The sequence below is a fragment of the Pectinophora gossypiella genome, chromosome 2, assembly GCF_024362695.1.
Source record: "Pectinophora gossypiella chromosome 2, ilPecGoss1.1, whole genome shotgun sequence".
NCBI lineage: Eukaryota > Metazoa > Arthropoda > Insecta > Lepidoptera > Gelechiidae > Pectinophora > Pectinophora gossypiella.
Genome location: NC_065405.1, coordinates 16,704,324 through 16,722,313, shown reverse-complemented (window position 1 = coordinate 16,722,313; position 17,990 = coordinate 16,704,324). Strand labels below are relative to the sequence as shown.

The 17,990-nt window shown below is 38.5% G+C and overlaps 2 protein-coding genes across 5 annotated transcripts; both read left to right on the top strand.

The window, feature by feature from the left end:
- The first annotated feature begins 7,705 nt into the window (after window positions 1-7,705).
- LOC126375754 (protein lethal(2)essential for life-like) lies at window positions 7,706-16,683 on the top strand. The gene is made up of 2 exons (XM_050022853.1): window positions 7,706-8,007; window positions 16,515-16,683. Exons 1-2 carry the CDS (start codon window positions 7,706-7,708, stop codon window positions 16,681-16,683), a joined length of 471 nt encoding a protein of 156 aa, XP_049878810.1.
- Window positions 9,057-15,778, top strand: LOC126378052 (uncharacterized). 4 transcript variants are annotated; one of them, XM_050026169.1, is made up of 3 exons: window positions 9,057-9,847; window positions 10,704-10,844; window positions 11,477-15,778. In XM_050026169.1, exon 3 carries the CDS (start codon window positions 11,741-11,743, stop codon window positions 15,029-15,031), a length of 3,291 nt encoding a protein of 1,096 aa, XP_049882126.1. In that variant the 5' UTR covers window positions 9,057-9,847; window positions 10,704-10,844; window positions 11,477-11,740; the 3' UTR covers window positions 15,032-15,778. The 4 variants fall into 4 exon arrangements, with proteins under 4 accessions (XP_049882126.1, XP_049882117.1, XP_049882145.1 ...); XM_050026160.1 differs by having other exon boundaries at window positions 9,057-10,241; XM_050026188.1 differs by having other exon boundaries at window positions 9,057-10,241; window positions 11,477-15,776.
- Window positions 16,684-17,990: the final 1,307 nt, after the last annotated feature.

Genomic DNA, 17,990 nt, shown 5'->3' with positions numbered 1-17,990 from the left:
GTAGTCGTTACGTGAGCCACGTCAGGGTCCTATGGCGGCTCAATACCAAGGTTTCTGGAGTTGGTAACACATCTTTTCTCATAACCAAAACGATAGAAGTAGAAAAAAAAAATGTTTTATTATAGATAATTTTTGCATACCAAAATATGAGATTCTTGTACATTTAAATGTTAATATCTTTATAAGTAGTACAAATAAATCCCCCGGAAAAATAATGAAACTTGTTCCCGACGGGGACAAATCACTTTGTGATCCCTAGTTTGGTTAGGATATTACAGGCTGATCACCTGATTTACAATATGCTTGGGACGATAAACGGCGGAACACTTTCAATATCTATAAGAATAATCACTCCAAGTCCAATATACTTAAAATAAACAATATACAAGTACTAAAGTTAACAAAAAACTACAAAAACTTACTGGAACATTCTTCCGTAAACAAATAATGGTTCGCGTTTGTCATCTAGACTTGTTTACGCTAGACAGGCTTCGTTAGCTGCATCTAGTGTTTCTTGGTACAAAAATGCAAGTCGGACGCAGACATTACTTATAACAAGTTATATCACTTGTGTAGGGTGACCATCAATTGCGGACTTACAAGTATCTTTCAAATTTATTTTATTAAAAAGATACACAGACGGATTGTAGACAATATCTGTACTTATGACAAAACTCGAACAGGTTTCTGCAGTCCAAAAAAAGTGTATACAGCATGACAAAATAGAAGAAAGGACAGACCTTAGGATAAACAATACATAAATCATCAATCGTAATAGATTAAATACATCACCATTATTCGGTCGTTTATTCTTTTTCTTATCGTTTCGATGGCAAACTAAATAGTATCGGCCCAAAACTTAGCAACAAGTATGGCGCTATCTGCAGCGCTCATCAGATCCTCCTGCGTGCAGGTGTTCGGGCACGCAGGACACGATTTAAGATGTTCCATCGTTTGGGGAACAGTGTCGCACTTGCACTTTAAGTGAATTCTACAGCTTAACCACCTGTATAGCCGAGGTTATCTACTTAATAATAACATAACATAAACTGCCTATATACGTCCCACTGCTGGGCACAGGCCTCCCCTCAATCAACCGGGGGGGGTTAATAATAAAAAAGTTTATTTAGGTAAAACCTACGACACATAAATGTATATGTACATTTACAACATTAAAATATACACACATTAATATTTAGTTGGAAAACATAAAGGTATTTGGGTGCCGCAGCTCACCAAAAAAGGCCAGGGTACAGTTTTTTTTTTTTTTTTTTTGACGTGACTTATTGTAGATTTGCCGCAGATGGCATTAACTACTTGGCCGGACAAATGGGGAGCGCTGAAGGCTCTCACCCGGTACAACGTTTAAGACAACAGGCCTGAGGGTGCCCAGTTGGGCGCGAACCTCGGCTCAGGGCGTCGTCTGAGAGGAAAAATATTTGAAAGAATTAATCGACCCTAGTGGGTCGATAGCGATAAGCGCTGAATGAGGGAAATCGTCGACCACGCCGGCGGGGTCGGTATCGGGGTCCTGAAGTGTTTGGTGTCGCGAGCTGATTGGCTGCCTCTATGGCTAGGGTAATCGGGTCGTCGGGATCGAATATTACGTCCTTCGGACGCCGATACTTTTCAGTACCGTCCCTAAGCGGGATGTATTCGGAAGCCGCAACTACCAGGGGATTTGGGTGGTGCGGAGCAGAATCGAAAAAACGTTTGGAAGCTAATTTGAGCCATTGGGCAATGGTTGGCAGACCTAGGTCAATGTGCAGATTTTCATTGCGAAGGAACCACGGAGCTCCCGTGGCTTTCCGCATGAAACGATTTTGTATTACCTGTAGACGGTGAATTTGAGAGGGGCTCGCGTGAGCGAAAACTACCCCTGCATAGGTCATGATCGGACGGATGCAAGTCGTGTAGATTTTCACCTTATTCCTAAGGGACAATTTACTTCGCTTGTTAAGGAGACAATGAAGACGGCCCATTACAAACGCGGCGCGATCGCGCACTCGTTTGATATGGGCCTTGAAAGTAAGACGTCTATCTAAGACTACGCCGAGATATTTGACTTGCTCCTCCCAAGGGATCGGCTTGCCAAACATCGTAATGACTTTAAGTTGACGGCGTGACCGTGGCGTATTATAATAGCCCTTTGAAAAGTACACCGCTGCACTTTTCTCCGGGTTTACCTCGATTCTCCATTTGCGAAACCACTTGCCCAAGGCATTGGCCGCGCGTTGGAGGATTCCGGTCATCATAACTCGACCACGGCACGAAGAATAGATGGCTGTATCATCCGCAAATAAAGCTAATTCGGTATTAGGGGATTTGGGAATGTCACTAGTATATAATGAAAATAGTAAAGGGGAGAGGACGGAGCCTTGTGGGACTCCGGCATGTATCGGGTGCGGTGACGAGAGCGTCCCCTCCACGCGGTAGCGAAAGGTTCGATTTGAGAGGAAGTCTCGTATGATGTGCACGAGACGGTCTGGCACTCCCAGTGAATAAAGCTTGTAGATCAAGCCGTTGTGCCAGACTTTGTCGAACGCTTTCGCCACATCGAAGAAGAGCGCTCCCGTAGCGACAGGTTTTTTTAAGTTTAATCTACTAGAGATATGTTCAACAATACGGTGCACTTGTTGAACGCAGGAGTGTTTGGTTCTAAAACCAAACTGCTCTGGTGGAATAAGACTATTGGATTCGGCGTAGTCCCGTAATCTAGCAAATATGAGCCGCTCATAAACCTTCCCCATGGAATTGAGGAGACTTATGGGGCGGTAACTCGAAGGTTCGTTTTTAGGTTTCCCAGGCTTTGGTATACCAATTACAATTGCTTCTTTCCACTGCTGTGGAAAGACGCAGTTGCTCAAGGCGACGTTGAATATTGCCGTTAGTAAGCAGATGAGGGGAGCACCGAAGTTTTTAAGGACACGATTCGTGATACCGTCTGAGCCAGGGGCTTTTCGGGTATGAAATCTTTTGATAATACCTAGGACCTCTTCCTCAGTGACCTGTGGAAGAGGAGGATCGGTGGGAGGTACAGAAGCCCTACGCTGAACTTCAGAGTTCACCGTCGAGAGGTGCCTACGATCGATAGGGAGAGTGCTGGGCGAGCATTGGGCTTCGAGACTGTCGGCAAGGCATTCGGCTTTTTCGTCATCGTCGAAAGCGGGGGGTTGGTTAGGTCTATTGAGAGGAGGAGTAGGAACAACCGTATCCTTTTGAAGAGACCTCAGGGTACAGTGAAAATACTACACTACTACTACTGAGGAGCTCGGTGGCGCAGCGGTAAACGCGCTCGGTCTGCGATTGTTGAAGTTAAGCAACTTTCGCAAAGGCCGGTCATAGGATGGGACACCACAAAAAAAAAAGTTTTCATCTCGAGCTCCTCCGTGCTTCGGAAGGCACGTTAAACCGTTGGTCCCGGCTGTATTAGTAGTCGTTAATAACCATCAATCCGCACTGGGCCCGCGTGATGGTTAAAGGCCAGATCTTCCTATCCATCCATAGGGAAGGCCCGTGCCCCAGCAGTAATAATAATAATAATAAAAATGTTTATTTCTCCACTTAAAACACAAAATAAAACAAAAAAATTTCTTAGTACGAGTAGGCTAACATTGTGATACAAGTGTATTTTAAGGGAGCTGGTGCTTGTAAAAGGATTTCTCTTGTACTACAGGTCACCAGGCCCCAACCCTTGGTAATTATTTAATATATTCTAATGTGTTACTAAGTAGCTAGTGCTAGCAGTGGGGACGTTAATGGGCTGGTGATGATGACTACTATATACTTCTAGTAGCCAACCTAAGATCTTGTTCTTTGTGAGTTGTATAACGTCAATAAATATAGTACAATCAAGTAGGCTTTCAATGTTTGTTACAGTGCCACTAATGTTGTACTTTTAATTAAAGTCCACATTGATAAAACATATGGTTGCCCTACAAGAATAAATTCTATAACTCTCTGCGTGGACGACTGAGTAACGACAGGGGAGGGAGAGACACTCCTTCTGCCTCGAATGAAACATACTTACAGGGTTGGAGCAGAAACTTAGATACGTACTCTTTAGTTTACTTGGTTATAAAATTACGAATTTGTACATAAAAACAAAAGACCAAAAGAAGAAGAAGGAAGGGAAGGGAAGGGGTAGACCTAGGATAACATTTATGAAACAAATAAAAGAGAAGGTGCAGGTCGTGTCGTATCGGGAGGTGAAGGTTTTGGCGGGAAGAAGAGAGGAATGGCGGTTACTCCACCGACAAGAGCGCAGCTCTTAAATAGAGAGAGAGAGAGAGACATAAAAACAGACTAATATTCCTTCCACTACTGAACACAGTGCTCCCCTCCATCAACCAGAGGGGACATGGAGCGTACTCCATCAAACTGCTCCATTGGTCGGTAGAGGTGTTCTCTTTTCCTTACTTTTTTCGGATGCGATTCATCCGGTAAACAAAGGAATTAAAGTCTCACAAAGTTATTTAAACAATGTCCCCATCGCGAATCAAATCTGGACCTCCAGATGGTGCCTCCGGATCGAACCACTAGGCCACAGAGACTTATATCAAGGGGTTAGAAAGGTAACATCGAAGCAATTCTTCTAAAATAGTAATAAATATTGCTTTTTACCGACTTCTTGTCATTTGATGATATTGCGCACTTAGTTTTATATGCGCAAATGTAAAATGGCGGTATTGCTTATTTGTGCAGTACCTTTTTTGCTTTATGATGAGGGAATTTCCAAGTTACGTTCTCCAAAAATAATATAGAAAATAATTACCTGTTTTCTCATTAAACGGGTACATAATTATTCAAATATACAATGTAATGTTCTGACATTACACTCCAAGCTTCTGAGCTTGGAGTGATATTTCCTATACTTAAAGGTTGCCTGGAAGAGATTGCTACTTAGCAATAAGGCCGCCTATTGTACTAATTCTATTTCTCTTTTGTTTTGTATTTTGTTTTTTTCCTGTTTGTGCAATAAAGTATTTGTTATGTTATGTTATGTTAAGCATCTAATCTAATCTAGCCTACAAGATCCCACTGCTGGGCAAAGGCCTCCCCTTCCTCTTTCCATTTTTCGCGGTCCTGTGCGTACTCCGGCCAGTCCCTCCGGCAAGCGTCCAAGCCGTCACGCCATCTCTTTCGAGGTCTGTCAGAAGCATATATAAAAATAATTGTTGTTTGATATTTGGACCACATTCACACTTATATTGCTACCTATATTGCTTCTCTTCACTTTGACCAGAATAATAATGGGTGGAAGATGTAATTGTGCTTGGGTGTAATAAAAAGAGTCATCATGTAAACCCAAAAACAAAGATATAAGATGCATATATTATGTCTGTTATCCATGCAATAAGAATGTCTTCTAACGTGTGGGTTGTGAGGTAGATTACCAACCCCATCAACCACACACGCACGTTAAGCCGTTGGTCCCGGTTACTACTTACTGATGTAAGTTAGTCGTTACATGAGCCATGTGAGGCTTTGGCGCATGGCCGGATCGTGAATTTGTGGGGCCCTGGGCTGAAACTACTTGGGGGCCTATCTTAATACTCAACTAATAGCAAAAAATATTTTAACAGCCATTTTTTTTTTCAAATTATGGTCTACTTTTTAGCGGGATCTGATCCCTTGTAATCCCGGGGCCCTGGGCTGCAGCCCAATCAGCCCATAGGTAGATCCGGTCATGCTTTGGCGGTTCAATAGTAACCCTGACACCAGGATCGAAATTAGAAGGTTAAACGAAGGAAAATCTATACAACGCCATCTATATTGTTTTTGAGAAACGTAGTCTGGAAAGTTCTTCATTATTCACGTTCGGCTCACGCTTAGATTACGGCCCAAATAGAGGTACTAATGATCTGATTACAGCTGACGTCAGATTGATCGGTTTTATGCGAACGCGGTCATAAACGTTAATCATTTTTATCATAAAACTGACACAAGTTAGTATTATCTTCAGCCGTCACAGACAGAAGCGCCGAAATGTTTCATCGTGATTTATTTTAGCTCGTAATGTTATAACTTATTACTTCTACGGGTCATACCATTCAGCGTGACACATACATACCAACACAAAGTCGAATAGAGAATACCACATAAAACCCCCATTTAAAAAATCACATAAGATGTAATTTTTTTAAATTTTTATTAACAAATAAAAAATACAGATTAAATATTATATTTTTTTTAATTATTATTAAGGTGGTGGAGTATGCCCGTATCCCCTCCGGTTGATTGATGGGAGGCCTGTGCCCAGCAGTGGAACGTATATAGGCTGTTTATGTATGTTATGTTATGTTTAATTAATATTATAAATCAAATCAAATCAAATCAAATATACTTTATTGCACAGAACTAGAATTTCAACAATCAGACATAACACATGAATACAGTACAATTTGGGCGGCCTTATTGCTCTAGAGCAATTTCTTCCAGAAAATTATGATTATAATTATGTTTGTATGTCGTTTCCATATCTCAGACTTATGAAGTCCCAGACTTTTGAAAGGCGTGCGTGGGGCCGAAGCCAATACAATACGTAGAGACCCCTTAATCTAAATGTCTTCATAATTATTTTTGTTTTTTTTTTTTTTCTCTTTGGCGTCATGCGACTTGCATATTTGCCATTAAATGTAGATTTGAATGTAGAGGATAAAGACTTAGGAAACGTTTATGGAGAAAGGAATTTGGATAGGAACGAAATTTTGAAATAAAGGATCATATGGTAAGGTAAGGAATATCAATATACTTACACATATAAATAGTTATAAAATAAACATATATTTAACTACAATTTAATATTATTTACATAAATAAATGTGGCTAACAACTTATATATTATTATTATTATTTATTGGGGTTTGTGTTTTTTTTTCTCGCAAAAGACACTAACCAAACCAAGTCAAAATTTGCGATCTCACTTTTTACCCGAAATGAAAAATCGAAGTTTTGTTGATGAAAATGGCATCAGGGGGGTTAAAAAGGACACATCGAAGCAATTCATCTAAAGCAATACTGCAATTTGACATTTGCGCAGATAAAATTAAGTCCGCAATGCAAACAATTGTCTAATAACAATATTGCTTTTTTAGATGAATTGCTTTGATGTGGCTTTTTTAACCCCCAGAATGTGATTTTTCTAAGAGGTATACCTACTGTGATATAAGAAGATGTATAAAAAAAATATAAAAAAATAATAATAATAGGCAGTGGTGAATTGGCCTTTGATAAACAATAATGGAGAATGCTTCACCGACAAGAGCGTGGCTCTTAAATTAATGATGATGAGTGGTAGCCACCAGCTAACCTGCCGTCGGATGAGTTTTAAGCATCCTCACTTTTGGCACTTTTGTATGTGACTTTCATTTGGTCTAATCTAAACCTTAGAGCATCATGGACTTCCGCTGTTGGCGGATAATTGTAGATTATCAAGACACGTTAAAAAAAGCAATCCGCCATTGGCCGAAAACTCGTAGGTAGGAATGGTCTAAACGTGTTTACACAAAGAGAATTCTTTCTGCAACATTTTTTTAAAACTTACTGGCAACTTCAAAAAAGTTTTGATGTACAATTTAAAAATTGGAATTCAAGAAAACAATATATCCGTCATTTGTGAATACATTAGTTGGAAAAGTGTTTTGTAAGTCTCATTATAAGTGTGATAAGTGCATAGATAGATAAAGATAAAAGTTTCTTCGAAATGTCACTTCTGCCTTACCTCCTGGAACGCCAGAGGGCTTTGCAACAATATCTTAAGGATGACGACATTCTGAATGCCATAGCACCTTTAACTCGGATGTCTGGTGATTATTCCCTCTGGCGAGTCAACAGTGATGGCTCTATCAAGCCTGATAACGGCAAGTTCCAAGTAAACCTGGATGTCCATCACTTTGCCCCGGATGAAGTGTCAGTGAAAACAGCTGATGGATTCGTAGTCATTGAAGGCAAACATGAGGAGAAACGAGATGAGCATGGATGGGTTTCTCGTCAATTTACTAGGAGGTAAGCAGTGTGCAATCTTGGCTGGAGTTCCCAAATCCTGACTCCGGATTTTCGGAAAACGAAATGTACAGATCGACGGGGAATCTTTTCATAGTAAAAATCGAGTACCTATTCATTTTGTGAGGAAACTTTATTTTTGAGATAATCACTTTTATTTTCTGTTATTTTTCATACTATTGATTACATTATAACCTACGGTTTCGCACTTTGTAATTTTTTAATGTTTTTGTTACTAGGATAGACAAAAGTACTAAACTACTCAGCCTAAATGGGTTAGGTTAGTATGCTGACCACCGCCACGAGCCGAGCTAATTTTAATATTATTTAAATATTATCTCAAAGTAAAAGTTTCCTCACAAAATAGATACCTGATTTTGAACCGTGAAAAGATTCTCCGTCGATCTATAGGTACACTATTTCGTTTTCCGAAACTCCGGAGGCACCCATTATTATTCTGATCAAAATAAATGGAAGCAATAAAGGTAACAACATAATTCTATACGAATTAAGGAACAATTATTTTTATACATGCTTCTGCCATTACATTGTATTTGGGAATAATTATGTACCCGAATAATGAGAAAATAGGTTATTACCACGTTGAAGCTGTACAATGTAATCTGTATATTATTGTTTTTGAAGTAAGGTGAAATATAAGGAATATCTTCTTAATATTCAGAAAAACGTCGGTAACTGAACTTTATACTTATTTCATAATTATGTTATACACATCTACTTGTCATATATTGTTTATGAATCTCTCTCGTTATCTGTTTATCTGTGGCTTTTATTTTACACATCTGTTTATTTGTATAATAGATACGACAAATAAACAGATGTGTAAAATAAAAGCCACAGATAAATATACTTTAACCCCTTGGCATACTATTGTTGGCATCCCCAACATTTTAGTTTTAATTATTATTTTAGTATGGCAATACTGTGAAAACTCTCTCCTTCTTCTAATGGTGAACATTACACGCGATTCTCTAAACTTCGGGCTTTTGTCTTTTTTACCAGCACCCTATCGAAAGCTAAACATGGTCCTTCGCATCACAAGGGCCCGCGAGTGAATTTGTGCCGAGCAGACATTTGTTGTTCAGAAAGAACTGTGATTTCGTGAGGTTTGAACTTTCTCGCCCGCGAACTACTTCGTCGTCAGCAATATCGCCGGACACAACAACAGGTTTCGTCGTGATCTACACTTCGCCATCATACACATAGAAGAAGCATTCGAGAGGAGATTGCCCAAAATCAAGTATCGTATTTATTTAGGCATCCCACATCAAAAGTGCTAGTCATTCCATACCTAGCATACGTGTTTCCGGTTTCGATGGTGCGTTTCGGCGTGACGTCATTACAAGGCAAGATTCAGCTACTCGCCACTAGCCACAGCGGCGCTGATTGCTGCTACGTCACAGCTACGTCACACCAACGCGTCGCTTTCGCGCCTTCCCATTGGCGCGCTCCACGACACGTGACAACAGGGCGGTAACCAACGAGGTCTCGCTACTCACCACTGTGGCGCTGATGTACTACGTCTGTCACTTGCAGTCGCTCCTATTGGCCGATTTGAAAATCGGCGGGCAACTGTGTCTGTGATACAGATCGATTTATTGGTTCGTTTGAAGACTCGCGCGTATAATACTGTTACTCGCGATCGTCACCAGGGGACTCTGCAGAGCTTCGAATACTTCCGGAAACGCCCACTTTTTTCGTCGACGACGCCATATTTTTTTTCTCGACAACACGTATAGCGTAACTAGCCTGTTACAAATATTTTATTTTGTAATTGTAGCGTATTTAGCAAGTGTACTTAGTTTCTAAGTCATCATAAAGTGTTTGTTTTACCATTATGTCTGATTCGGATTGTGATAACAGCCCTAAGGCTCTAGAAGGTCTTTTACGCAAACGTGCCTCTCAGAAGGGCGTTTTGACGAAACATTTTAATTATTTTCGTGACACTGATGGTGCGGAACTCGATCGCCAGTGCCTTTCCATAAAGGAAGAGAGGTTGAGGGCTACGTTTGACAGATTTGAAAAACTTAACTTGGAGATATGTGCGCTTAATCCAGACGCGGACGACTGTGACGCTGTTGAAACCAAATACTTGGAAACACTAACTCTGATAAAACGCTTAATGCAAAAGTTAGATGATAACCAGGTGGTTAGCCCTCCCCCACTGCAGACCATGTCAACGAAGCTGCCTGAAATAAATGTTCCGATCTTTGTAGGTAAGTACTCCGAGTACAAACCCTTCATAGAATTATTTAACGCATTAGTAGATCGAAATTCCAGCCTACAAAACGTACAAAAACTATTTTATTTACGTAGTTTTTTGAAGGATGAGCCTTTTGATCTTATCAAAAATTTACCTTTACAATCTGAAAGTTATACAGAGGCCAAAACGTTGCTAAAGGATCGTTACGACAATGAGTACAAAATAACAAACGAACACATAAACATATTGCTAGATTTGAATCCAATTACTAAATCAACAGCAGGTAACATTAGGGTGTTTGTCTCGTGTGTCAAGCAACAACTTGCTTCACTAAAAAACTTGAAGCACGACATAAAGTCCTGGGATTCTATACTCCTATGCATTCTCACTAGGAAACTAGATGCTTATTGTAATAGGGAATTTCAGCTCATTAAGGATAATAAACCCTCAGTAAGCACATTGATTGATTTTCTAGAACGTCGAGCCCTTGCACTTGAAAATGCTGAGAGAACTCAGGTGCAATTCCCCGTTTCAAAGGCTGCTCACACAGTGACAGTGAAGGACGTTGCAGGAGCCACTGTTAAGTCAGCACCGCCGCCACTTGCCTGCACACTATGTAAGTTGCCACACAAATTGTTTATTTGTCCAAAGTTTAAATTGATGTCAGCTGAACAGAGATTACAATTCGTCACTGACAATAATTTATGTCAAATATGCTTAAGAAAACATAATAAGAAGTGTAGGTACTTCTTTAAGTGTGAAGTATGCAAACAAAAGCACAACACATTGCTTCACAAAGATGCAGTTCAGTCGCCAGTAACGTTATTTATGAAATCCTGTGCGACCCAAGTTCTATTGCCTACAGCTAGAGTGAAACTCATGGCGAGCAATGGAACAGAAGTTCATGTGAAGGCGCTACTTGATAGCGGGTCTCAAGCATCCTTCATTACAAGTGAATTGGTTGATTTATTACAATTACAACCCAAAACTTTAAATACTCCAGTGGTGGGTATAGGCAACAAAATAAACAATGTAAATAAGTATGTCAATATACAATTACATTCAATTACAAAGAAATTTGAAATAGATGTCACATGTCATGTCCTTGAGAACATAACCTCAAAGCTACCACAGGTCAAGATACCATTGGAAAACTTGGTGTTACCTCCCAATGTAACATTGGCTGATAATGACTTCAATGAGCCAAGTGTGATACATATTTTATTGGGTGCTGATATATTTTTCCAGGTGCTGTTGCCGTCTGAGCATTCCACAACTGTAAGCAGCCTGTCAGAGAATGGAGCCAGCCAGCAACTGCCGGTTCTACACACACAATTTGGATATGTGATTGCAGGGTCCATCCCAACTAATCAGCATTCAAGCCAAGTAACATCATTATTTTGCAATACATGTGACACGTCGCTTAATGACACGCTCTCCTCGTTTTGGGAGTCTGAAAGGGTTCCTGAATTTTTTCCAGAAAAACTCCCGGAGCATGAGACCTGTGAGCAAATGTTTTGTAATTCTGTGAATTTAGATACACAAAATAACAAGTTTGAAGTTGCATTACCTCTTAAATTACCACTAGAGTCAATAAATGAAACACTTGGCCAAACTTTCAACCTAGCTCTCAAAAGGTATCTAAATTTAGAAGCTAGATTTCAAAGGGATCCAGAGCTACATAAGCTGTACTCTGAATTTATTCATGAGTATGTACAACAAGGCCATGGTACATTCATAGATATCAGTCAATATAATCTTGATTCTGATCCAGTTTATTTTCTATCACATCACGCAATTCTTAGACCAGACAAAAAAACAACTAAGTGTCGTGTAGTTTTTGATGCTTCAATGAAAAGCAACAAAAAAGTATCACTTAATGATTTATTGTTAAATGGCCCTGTGGTGCAGAAAGATTTGATAGACATTTTATTGTTGTTTAGAACTGGTGAATTTATTTTTGTAACTGATATTAAAGCAATGTTTAGAAATATATCACTCGCCCAAAAATATAGATCATTGCAAAACATCCTTTGGAGGGATACCCCCAAGGAAAATATTCAATGTATACAGCTAAATACAGTCACTTATGGACTCAAGTCTTCCTCTTACTTAGCTACACGGTGCTTGAAGGAGTTGGCTGTCCGACATAGGGAACAGTTTCCACTGGCTGCTCATATTATTGAACACTCTACATATGTAGATGATGCCTTAGTGTCACATGATTCATCGGAACTGTTAATTGAATCAAAAAGGCAGCTATGCACTTTACTAGGAATTGGAGGCTTTCATTTGCACAAATGGTACTCAAATTGCACTTCATTGTTAGATGATATACCAAAATCGCAACAACATTTTGATGATATAGAGTTAGGGAAAGATAATGATGCTTCTCTAAAAACTTTGGGTATAAGTTATAACATTAACACAGACTCTTTCATGCTTTCGTCACCCAGCACTAACGAAAACATGCCTACAACCAAGCGTGACATTTTAAGCTTTATTGGGAAGTTTTATGAACCCTTGGGTTATGCAGGGCCGATCCTGGTAACCTCGAAAGCAATCATGCAACAGCTTTGGCTAGCAAAAGTAGGTTGGGATGAAAGGCCGCCTGACGAGTTGCTAAAGGTATGGTGTGAATTTTTTGACAGCTTACAAGTCATGTCACCTATAACCATCGCACGGCATGTCGGTGTATGCAACGCACGCTCTGTTCAGATAATAGGTTTTGCAGACGCCTCGAGCACCACAGCCTACGGGTGCTGTATATACCTACGTGTCACCGACCAAACAGGTAAAGTAAAAATATCATTGTTATGTTCAAGGTCGCGTGTGAACCCGATAAGGCAAAGTCTAACTGTACCCAGACTTGAGCTCAATGCTGCAGTAATGCTTGCAAAACTGGTCGTCAGAGTGTATGACACGTTGCATCATAAATTAAACATAGATGATGTTCACTTGTACTCGGATTCACAAATAGTCCTAGCATGGATTAAAACCAATATAACATCGCTTAATACATATGTGGGAAATCGAGTGAAGGTCATCACACAGCTTACTCACCAGTACCGCTGGTCTTACATCCGCTCAGAGGATAACCCCGCTGACTGTTTAAGCAGAGGAGTCCTACCCAGCGAGCTGCACAATCATCCTCTGTGGTGGGAAGGCCCAGAGTTTTTGCATAAAGGTGAGTATACATTAATGGATATGCCTCAATTACCGGTTCCCGGCGAACTACCTGAAATTAAGGCTTGTACAGTATTTTCGGGCTCTTTGGTTTGTATGGTCTCTAGTACAAATGAACAACTTTTACAGCTAGATTTTCTAGACAAGTACTCTGATATAAACAAAATGCAACGCATTTTGGCTTACATACTACGTTTTATTCAAAATGTGAGGTCAAATAGCGCAAAAAATAATTTAAATTATATATCCAGTAAAGAATTAAATGACTCATTGTTGTTGATAATTAAATATGAACAGCAAAAATACTTGAAGGAAGACATTCATAATTTAAAGTGTAAGCAAAGTATTTTAAAGGGTAATTTAAAACCACTGTGTCCATTCCTTGATAACAAAGGTCTAGTTAGAGTAGGAGGTCGTTTGGAAAACTCATCGATGCCCTATTCACAAAAACATCCTGTTGTTTTGCCACGTGATTCCCGCGTGACACATTTAATTATCCACGCCGAGCATATTAAAAATCTACATGCTGGCCCTAGGATTGTTTTGTCAACTATTAATCAAAGGTTTTGGATAGTTCATGGAATGAGAGAGATTAAAAAAGTCTTACACAAATGTATAACTTGTTTCAAACTGAAAGCTAATTCAGCGAAACAATTAATGGGCACGCTTCCACATGATAGAGTCAACGCTTGTAGGCCATTCCAAAAGGTAGGTCTAGATTTTGCAGGTCCAATAATTATTAAACAATCTAGGATCAGAAGGTCGTTAGAAACAAAAGCGTATGTTTGTGTGTTCGTTTGTTTCGTAACTAAGGCTATTCATTTAGAGCTAGCTTCTGATTTAAAAACTGAAACCTTTTTGGCTTGTCTAAAACGATTTATTTCGCGTAGAGGTGTTCCTACTGACATCTATAGCGACAATGCGTCAACTTTTAGGAGCGCAAGTAGTCAATTAAATAATTTATATAAATTGCAAAGCTCAAATGAACATCAAGCGAAACTTCATGCTTTTTCATCTCAAAGAGGTATAACTTTCCATTTTGTCCCTTGTTATTCTCCAACATTCGCAGGGTTAGCTGAAGCAGGTGTCAAAAGTATGAAGTTCCACTTGAAAAGGGTTGTACAAACGGCAATACTTACCTATGAAGAATTAAACACAGTTCTTTGTCAAATAGAATCTATTTTAAATAGCAGACCTCTAATACCACTTTCAAGTGATATAAATGATTATTCTTGTCTCACACCTGGTCACTTCCTTATAGGTACAGCGTTAAACGCATACCCTGAATCTGGTGAGCCTGTTGTCATTGTTAATAGATTGAAGTTCTGGAAGCAGTGTAGTAATATCACTAACTCTTTTTGGAAAGTGTGGAGCAAACAATATCTTAACATTTTGCAGACGCGTTCCAAATGGAGAGATATCCAACCTAACGTTCAAGTAGGTACACTTGTGTTGCTTAAGGAGGACAGCACTGCCCCTATGCAGTGGCCACTTGCTAGAGTCATTCAAACGTTTCCCGGTAATGACAACAGAGTTAGAGTAGTAGAGGTACAAACTGCAAATGGTAGAACTCATAAACGGTCAGTTGTAAAAATATGCCCACTTCCAATAGAATAACCAAGTAATTGTATTAGTTATAAGATAGCATAATATAGTTATAAGCTGTTTATATGTGTGTATTAAAAATATAATTTACTTAGTATTAAGTTACTTTTTGCTACATAGTAAATTTAAAGAGTAAAATTACCTTAAGCTTACCTTTGTGTGTGGTTTTTATTCTATGATAAGAAAGTATTATTTTAAATTAAGGCTAAATGTTCCTATTGTTGATTATTCTTGTGTTATAGGCTAACATGCAGCTTTTTGTTTTTCCCTTTAGGTGGGATATTGCTGTTCTCAGCAGCAAATAAGTAATCACAATAATATTGTGTCATCTCATTGCTTATCTGTAAGCTAACATTGCATTGTATAGATAGACACTAGGTTTGTAAAATTAAAACTCATAACGTTATCATTTCTCTTCATGATTTATTGCTATTATACATAGGTATAAAATAAACACAGGTTTGGTAAAATAATACTATTTCAAAAGTTGTTTTATATTCATTTAAATTCATCTTTTGGTTTAATGTTGTATTAAAATTTTGCTTTCCTTGACTAAATGTACCTAGTATTTTTCAAAAATAGATTTACATTCAAAAGTTCAGATTACCTATAGTATTGTGTTCAAATATTTTCCTTTTTTTTGACATTAAATTCTTAGGTTTTCATTGCTGCGGCTGGCAGTATGTTGGCATCCCCAACATTTTAGTTTTAATTATTATTTTAGTATGGCAATACTGTGAAAACTCTCTCCTTCTTCTAATGGTGAACATTACACGCGATTCTCTAAACTTCGGGCTTTTGTCTTTTTTACCAGCACCCTATCGAAAGCTAAACAACTATCTACCTTTGACTAATACTTTCATATTTTTCGTTATCCCTTAATTCATATATTTTCTTCATAATTAGGTATATTTGCTTATTTTCTTATTTATTGTAAGTAAATCCCGACACTTTTTGTTGGCACGATAGTTCAAAGTATTTATAAGCGTAACTTAGGTACTGGCAGAATATCAGTGTTGCTAAGAGTGGTATTTCTACTATCGTTCGCAACAACATGCTGAGTCAGTCCCTTTTCCCTGGCAGTGTATTTTTGATTTGTATACTTATCTTTATCTTCTCTACTATTGTACTGCACTGTTTTGGGAATAAAGTTATTCTATTCTATTCTATTCTAAGTACTTAGCCTGGAAAGTCCTTCATTCCCTAACTAATAAGTTTTGCGATTTTTTTGGCGGGAACGTTCGCAAATTGGAAACATTCGCATTACCGGGAAATGGACAACACTGGATTTTGTGATACACTTCTTCCTGGTATTTCGAAGATAGATAGAACTAGGAAAAAGGTGGTCTTATTATTCCTAGTTGAACTGCGGGCAAAATTACTTGTTCGTAGTCCTACTGATAGAACCACGAGCAAAAAAAATACCCATGGTACTACTAGTACGACTACGCAGTAGGACCACGGGCAAAGAACCTACATGTTGCGATTTCTATAGGTACGCACTACCAGAAGGCTGTAACGTAGAAGGGGTGCAGTCGCGGCTGTCTTCAGATGGCGTTCTCACGGTGATAGCGCCCTTGGACACGCCGGCTAATGAGCGCATCGTGCCAATCTTCCAGACCGGGCCCGTCAGGAAGGAGGCCCAGGGTGACAAGATGCACTAACTTAATACTATGTTAAAGGAAATATAGTCGTTTTAGCAATACTGTTGTTTCTTTTTACCCAACAAGAAGGTGAGACGGCACACTTATTCTAGGATCGATTAATTCCTCAGACGACGACGCCCTGAGCCGACATTCACGCCCAATTGCGCACCCTGACTCAGGCCTGTTATTTTAATTTTTGTAAGTACCAGGTGACAGCCCTAGTTAATGACATTTGGGAAGATACAATTAAGTCACGTCAAAAACAGCTCATTGCTTTTTAGAACAAAGATGTAGGTCGAAAATTACCTACGAACAAACGTAAACACACTAGAATGGTTAAGTCGTTAGATGGTTAAAACTGTTTTCTTTCTATATAGGTAATACAATGGACTGGTGTCGTCACAACAGGACCCTTCGTCTGATTCGATCGACAACCAGAGTTTCACTTTCGTAATATTTAGTACCTTCCGAGTAGTGTAAGAAAAATAATAGTACCTTTACAGTTAAACAAAAAACTTGAATTAATTTCCAGCAGGACCCTCCGTGGTTTGAACGTCTTCAGACCATTGGTGTATATCCCTGTATAGCGGTGCATTAGTACCTTCAGATTATCTTCGTTTTCTTTTAAAACAAATATTAGTTTATAAGAAATAAATCTACAAAATTTTTATACTGCCAGCAGGACCCTTTTTTGTTTTGGTGCTTTCAGTCCAGACATTCATATTTCCTAGCAGCAGTATATTAGTACTTTTCAAAAAAATATCGCTTAATTAAAAAAAAATGTATTAAAAAGTAATAAGACTGATTCTTTATCAGAGAAAATATTCTAACACTTTTATTTATGTGATGCAACCAATGAAATAAAAATCAGTTTTCATGTTATATTAGGTAGGTACGTAGTTTAATATCGTCAAAAAGGAAAACACAATGAAAATTATAACAAAAAATAAATTATATTTACAAAAATTTACATTAGGAATTATCAATCAAAATTACAATTACCAATCAAAATTACAATTACCAATAGAAATTATCAATCAAACGTTGTTCAGCGTGGGTTAATAAAGATCATAGTAGATCATTGGTTGCATCACATAAATAAAAGTGTTAGAATATTTTCTCTGATAAAGAATCAGTCTTATTACTTTTTAATACATTTTTTTTTAATTAAGCGATATTTTTTTGAAAAGTACTAATATACTGCTGCTAGGAAATATGAATGTCTGGACTGAAAGCACCAAAACAAAAAAGGGTCCTGCTGGCAGTATAAAAATTTTGTAGATTTATTTCTTATAAACTAATATTTGTTTTAAAAGAAAACGAAG

Bases quoted from the DNA above. Each gene is read 5' to 3' on its own strand.
- LOC126375754 (XM_050022853.1), top strand. From the start codon at position 7,706: ATGTCACTTCTGCCTTACCTCCTGGAACGCCAGAGGGCTTTGCAACAA. The intron at 8,008-16,514 runs GTAAGCAGTGTG...CGATTTCTATAG, and splicing joins TCTCGTCAATTTACTAGGAG to GTACGCACTACCAGAAGGCT.
- LOC126378052 (XM_050026169.1), top strand. From the start codon at position 11,741: ATGTTTTGTAATTCTGTGAATTTAGATACACAAAATAACAAGTTTGAA.